At 45.0% G+C, this 6,631-nt stretch overlaps 1 protein-coding gene across 1 annotated transcript in view; it reads left to right on the forward strand.

The window, feature by feature from the left end:
- Positions 1 to 6,631, forward strand: part of SLBP (stem-loop binding protein) — an 11,701-nt gene continuing 5,070 nt past the window's right edge. Inside the window, exons 1-3 of the mRNA XM_011936777.1 lie at positions 1 to 107; positions 3,911 to 3,970; positions 4,271 to 4,408. Of these exons, the coding sequence (XP_011792167.1) occupies positions 76 to 107; positions 3,911 to 3,970; positions 4,271 to 4,408 (230 nt within the window). The 5' untranslated portion in view covers positions 1 to 75. The remainder of the gene's footprint in view (positions 108 to 3,910; positions 3,971 to 4,270; positions 4,409 to 6,631) is intronic.

The raw sequence follows: 6,631 nt of genomic DNA on the forward strand, positions 1-6,631 counted from the left end.
AGCTTTACCACTCCTGAAGGCCCTAAACCCCGTTCCAGATGCTCTGACTGGGCAAGTGCTGTTGAAGAAGATGAAATGAGGACCAGAGTTAACAAAGAAATGGCAAGGTACACATCTTGGACTACTTTGAAGTGTTAATCTGTGGCGTTTTCAGTAACACATTAAATTTGATATATGTCTTAGAACAGTGGTTCTCAAAAGGTCTGGGCTCCAGACCAAAGGCATCAATCAACATTTACTGGGAACTTGTTAGAAATACAGATTCTCAGACCCTTCCCTGGGCCTGTGAATGGGGTGGGGCCTGGCCATCCTGTGAAAAGCCCTCCAGGGTGAGTCCACTCTTTCAAGCTTGGAGACCACTGTGTTCTTGGTGGTAATCCTTCTGAGAGTGGAAGTAGGTACACAGTGGTGTTACTGCTGGATTGCAAGCTGGAGGACTATCAGAAACTTTCCTTTTTTTTTTTGGAGATAGAGTCTTGCTCTGTCGCACAGGCTGAAGTACAGTGGCAGGATCTTGGCTCACTGCAAGCTCTGCCTCCCGGGTTCAAGAGATTCTCCTGCCTCAGCCTCCTGAGTAGCTGGGATTACAGGCACAGGCCACCACACCTGGCTAATTTTTGTATTTTTTGTAGAGATGGGGTTTCACCATGTTGGTCAGGCTGGTCTTGCATTCCTGATTCACCCACGTCAGCCTCCCAAAGTGCTGGGATTACAGGCATGAGCCACTGTGCCCGGCCTAACTATCAGGAACTTACTACAGTCATTTGTTACCATCGACCTTCTGTGTGCGGTGCTCACAGAAGGAGTGCTCTCTCCAGATGAAGGAATACATTGACACCGGCTCAGGCAACAAACACACCTCAGAAATGCCAACATACAAGGAAAGGTCTCAAACTTGGATTCTGTGAAACTCTTGCAGTTGTACACAAGATTGTGTGTGTATCCAGGTTACTGCAAACTAAGCTACTTCCTCTTCGTTGACTCATTACCTAATGCATCCTTAACCACTGTTTAATCTCCCTTGATTATCAGTGTGTTGGTCCTTTCTCTTTTGATGAATTGCGTAAGTCAAACCCAGTTGCATGGACTGGGTTTATTCAAACCCAGTTAAAATGTGGCTTATAATTAGTTGAAATATTTTACAAGATAATTTTAGCCAACAGGTGGCTGATAAACAGGGTCTCGAGAAAAATGTGTCTTGCGTGTCAGCCACGGAATCATACCTAGACTACTTGTTCTCATTTTGGCAGCTAGTGATGGTATTTATAGCTGCCTCCTTTGAAAAGGGACAGAAATATGTGGGAATTGGTTATTGAACATTTGGGGGAGTTATTTGTAATTTCTTCTGGTGTCAAAATGTTTGGGTGGATAGTATGCCTTGGTAAAAGAAATGAAGTAGGAGTTCACAGATGTGAGTACCAATGTTTTTAGTGAATTATTGTATTTATATAGGTCTTCACTTTCTCAACTATAAAATTAGAATGTTAGCCGGGCGCAGTGGCTCACGCCTGTAATCCCAGCACTTTGGGAAGCCGAGGCGGGTGGATCACGAGGTCAGGAGATGAAGACCATCCTTGCTAATACGGTGAAACCCCGTCTCTACTAAAAATACAAAAAATTAGCTAGGCATTGTGGCGGGCACCTGTAGTCCCAGCTATTCGGGAGGCTGAGGCAGGAGAATGACGTGAACCCAGGCGGCGGAGCTTGCAGTGAGCCGATATCGTGCCACTCTGCTCCAGCCTGGGCAACACAGCGAGACTCCGTCTCAAAAAAAAAAAAGAATGTTGACTTAACCCGTATAGTTTGTGTTGCATTCACAAGTCTTAGAACAGTTCTTCCATACCTATAGCCTAGTTGCTCCCTCAAGTCACCCCTTGCCAGGGATTATCTGCAGCTCATATTCAGGCATATTCTACCTGTTTACATTGTCCTGTGAGTGGATCCCTATTTATTCTTCAGATATCTCATGAGTCTGTGCCTAAAAATTGTCTTGTTTTAGAAAACAGCACTGTTTGGACTACTCTGTTGATTATACCCTTTGTGATGGAAAGCTATGGCTTTTATTTATTATTTTTTGAGATGGAGTCTTCCTCTGTTGCCCAGGCTGGAGTGCAGTGGTGCAATCTCGGCTCACTGCAACCTCTGCCTCCCAGGTTCAAGCGATTTACTGCCGCAGCCTCCTGAGTAGCTGGGATTATAGCCATGTGCCACCACATCCGGCTAATTTTTGTATTTTTAGTAGAGGCGGGGTTTCACCATGTTGGCCAGGCTGGTCTCAAACCCCTGATCTCAGGTGATTCGCCCACCTTGGCCTCCCAAAGTGTTGGGATTATAGGCGTGATCCACCGTGCCTGGCCAAAGCTGCGGCTTTTAGTGCGACCTGTGTGATTTAAAACCTCCTGGCCCTTTAGTGAACCATTACCGGCAGGCCAGCTTACTTCCCAACAGTAAGAGGGGTATGAAATGTCAGCTTACTATGCTTTAAGGAGACTAACAGACTACAAACTAGCAGTATAAGAGTATGAAAATGGATTTGTGGCATGGCACGGTGGCTAACGCCTGTAATCCCAGTACTTTGGAGGCCGAGGCTGGCGGATCACCTCAGATCAGGAGTTCGAGACCAGCCTGACTAACATGGAAAAACCCCATCTCTATTAAAAATACAAAATTAGCTGGGTGTGGTGACTCATGCCTGTAATCCCAGCTACTTGGGAGGCTGAGGCAGGAGAATCACTTGGACCCGGGAGGCGGAGGTTGCATTGAGCCAAGATCTCACCATTGCATTCCAGCCTGGGCAACAAAAGGGAACTCCGTCTCAAAAAAAAAAGAAAAAAAAAAAAGAATGGATTTTCATCATACCTGAAACCAGTCTTTCTCATTGGTGGCACTGGAGAGAATGAGGCCCTGTAGCACATGATTTGCAGGACTAATCTCTGAATCATACAAAGATGGTGTTATATAGCTAGTGCTACTCTAGATAGGAGATAGCACAGGAGATAATTACTTCATTACATTCTGGCGTCCAAGCTGCACTGAACACCTCAGCAAACTTGGGTGGATTTTAGATTTTAAGAGGAGGCACAGTGATACATGACATAATTTAGATGCTTGCATGACGGGCCAGGCGTGGTGGCTCACTCCTGATCTCAGTACTTTTGAGAGACCGGGAGGATCGCTTGAGCTCAGGAGTACAAGAGCAGCCTGGGCAATATAGACCTCCATCTCTCCAAAAAAAAATTTTTTTTGGAGATGGGTATGGCGGCACTTGCCTGGAGTCCTAGCTGCTTGGGAGGCTGAGGTGGAATGATTGCTTCAGCACAGCAGTATGAGGCTGTGGTGAGCCGCCATGATCGTGCTGCTGTACTCTAGCCTGGGTGACAGAGTGAGACTCCATCTCAAAAAGAAGATACCCACAGGAACTTGGAGCTCAAGGTAGTTAACATGGTTTCAACGTTAGATTGCGCTAGACTCCTTTTGGAGATGTCATACTTCTTTTTTTTTTTGCAAAGCTGTGTTCTGGTAATGACTGCAATAGAAAGCAGATGCCTCGGGAAGTTCATGAGGAACAAGACAAAAGGGGGCACGTTTGGTCTCCAAGATTGGAGAAGGTATGCAGTGCCCAGTAGGCATGCAGGTCCCATTAGTAAGTGTGGTGTTTTTAAAATAAAAATACATTTCAATTTATGTTTTCTTTTTCTTTTTTTAAGGCTGCTAAGTTTTTGGGGATGTACATTTTTGTTGTGTGGATCTCACTACTTAAACTGAACCTGACAAGGATTTCTTTTGGCCCAGGGAGCTTCTGGATTGCATAGGATGGTGTGCCTGAGGGTATCAGGGTGGAGCTTCCTCAGACCAGGCTGCTTTATTTTTAAACCTTTTTTAAAAACAGCAATATTTATTTTGCCCTCAGATATAAAAGGAAACTTCTCATCAATGACTTTGGAAGAGAGAGAAAATCATCATCAGGAAGGTAAAGGCTGTGTAAATGATTCTTTTCTAATTTGATAGACCTGTAATTTGTTAAAAAAAAAATTGTGACAGAAATGCTGATTGTCACAGTAGCATTTTATTAATACTTTCTTCACTGATTTGAAATACTATATCTGTTGTGTACTAAATTCCCATACATGCAGTCTCTGGACTGTTGAGGATTAATATGGCTGGGAATCTCGAGTGAATCCTCCATTTTTGTGTTTTGACATTTTCTTGGCTTACCTTACATGGTGATCTTAATTGCAGGGCTTATTCTGTTAATCTGTTGTTTTTTCAGTTCTGATTCAAAGCAGTCTGTGTCTACTGTGCCGGCTGACTTTGAGACAGATGAAAGTGTCCTAATGAGGAGACAGAAACAGATCAACTATGGGAAGAACACAATTGCCTACGATCGTTACATTAAAGAAGTCCCAAGGTAGTCTTCTCTCAGTGGCATGTCTTGAACAAGCCATGTAGCATTGCATTTCTAAAGAGTTGCTTAGATTGGGCAGTACAAATGATGCTGGGGATAGTTCACACCTACTAGGAGCTATTTAATAGAGATTTATTGGGACTTAGGACGTAAATAAAGAATGGATTGGCAACTAAAAAGCTAAAGACATGAAGATTTTAAAAATCATTTTCAGAATTTTGAATGTTAGATAACATTTTATTTCTTAGGAGTCAGCAATTATATAGATGTAAACTTATTAAAATACATGATGGGATAAAAATGAAGTTCAAGTTAAATACTGTAAAATTCTAATTGGAGAAAAAAAATTGGCATTGCCCTATTTCCTTTAAGCAGCATGTATCTTGCCTATCTTGCTCCATCAAACACACAGACACAAAAGGATATAAAGAAAGCTTTAGTGTTTTCCTGAACTTTTTGGCAAGATTGGGGTTGAAATTTAGTTTTCTGGGCCAGGTGCAATGGTTCATGCTTGTAATTCCAGCACTTTGGGAGGTCAAGAGGACCACTTGAGGCCAGGAGACTAGCCTGGGCAATACAGGGAGACCTTATCTCTACCAAAAATTAAAAAATCAGCCAGGTGTGGGCCGGGTGCGGTGGCTTATGCCTGTAATCCCAGCACTTTGGGAGGCTGAGGTGGGTGGATCACGAGGTCAGGAGATTGAGACCATCCTGGCTAACACGGTGAAACCCCGTCTCTACTACAAATACAAAAAATTAGCTGGGCGTGGTGGCGGTTGCCTGTAGTGCCAGCTACTCAGGAGGCTGAGGCAGGAGAATGGTGTGAAACTGGGAGGCAGAGCTTGCAGTGAGCTGAGATTGCGCCACTGCACTCCAGCCTGGGCAGCAGAGTGAGACTCGGTCTCAAAAAAAAAAAAAAAAAATTAGTCAGGTGTGGTGGTTTGCACCTGTAGTCCTAGCTACTTGGGAGACAGGTGGGAGAATTGCTTCAGCCCAGGAATTCAAGGTTACAGTGAACCATTAATCACACCACTGCACTCCAGCCTGGGCTGCAGAGTGTGAGACTTTGTCTCTAAAAAAAAAATTTTTACTTTTGGCCAAGTGCAGTGACTCACACCTGTAATCCCAGCGCTTTGGGAGGCTGAGGCCGGCGGATCACGAGGTCAGGAGATCGAGACCATCCTGGCTAACACGGTGAAACCCCGTCTCTACTAAAAATACAAAAAATTAGCCGGGGGTGGTGGGGGGCGCCTGTAGTCCCAGCTACTCGGGAGGCTGAGGCAGGAGAATCGCTTGAACCTGGGAGGAGCAGGTTTCAGTGAGCCAAGATTGCACCACTGCACTCCAGCCTGGGTGACAGAGCAAGACTCCATCTCAAAAAAAAATTTTTTTTTTTTTTTTTTTTTTACTTCCTTGGAACATAGATGGCAAAGGAATAGTAAGATTCAATGTGATGGTGCTTTTTTGTTTCCTCCTGAGTCTTGCTCTGTTACCCAGGCTGAAATGCAGTGGCATGATCATGTCTCACTGTGTATTTATTTTATTTTTTTGAGATGGAGTCTTGCTCTGTCGCCCAGGCTGGAGTGCAGTGGCACAGTTTCGGCTCACTGCAACCTCTGCTTCCCGGGTTCAAGTGATTCTCTTGCCTCAGCCTCCTGAGTAGCTGGGACTACAGGCACACGCCACCACGCCTGGTTAATTTTTGTATTTTTAGTAGAGATGCGGTTTCACCATGTTTCCCAGGCTGGTCTTGCACTGCTGACCTCATGATCCGTCTGTCTCCGCCTCCCACAGTGCTGGTATTACAGATGTGAGCCACCGCGCCTGGCCATGATGGCTCACTGTAGTCTTGAACTCCTGGCCTCAAGCAGTCCTCCCACCTCAACCTCCTGAGTAGCTGGGACTAGCAGGACATGCCACCATACCTGGCTAAATTTCTAAATTTTTGTAGAGATGGGAGTCTCCCTGTTTCGCCCAGGCTGGTCTTGAACTCCTGGCCTCAAGTAGTCCTCCCAAAGTACTGGGATTACAAGTGTGAGCCACTGTGCCAGGTGGATAGTGCTTTTTTTGAGATGAAATTTTGTTCTAGTTGTCCAGACTGGAGTGCAATGGTACAATCTTGGCTCACCGCAACCTCCGCCTCCCAGGTTCAAGTGATTCTCCTGCCTTAGCCTCCAGAGTAGCTAGGATTACAGGCATGCGCCACTATGCCTGGCTAATTTTTTT

Source organism: Colobus angolensis, unplaced genomic scaffold, assembly GCF_000951035.1.
Source record: "Colobus angolensis palliatus isolate OR3802 unplaced genomic scaffold, Cang.pa_1.0 Scaffold157, whole genome shotgun sequence".
NCBI classification, from domain to species: domain Eukaryota; kingdom Metazoa; phylum Chordata; class Mammalia; order Primates; family Cercopithecidae; genus Colobus; species Colobus angolensis.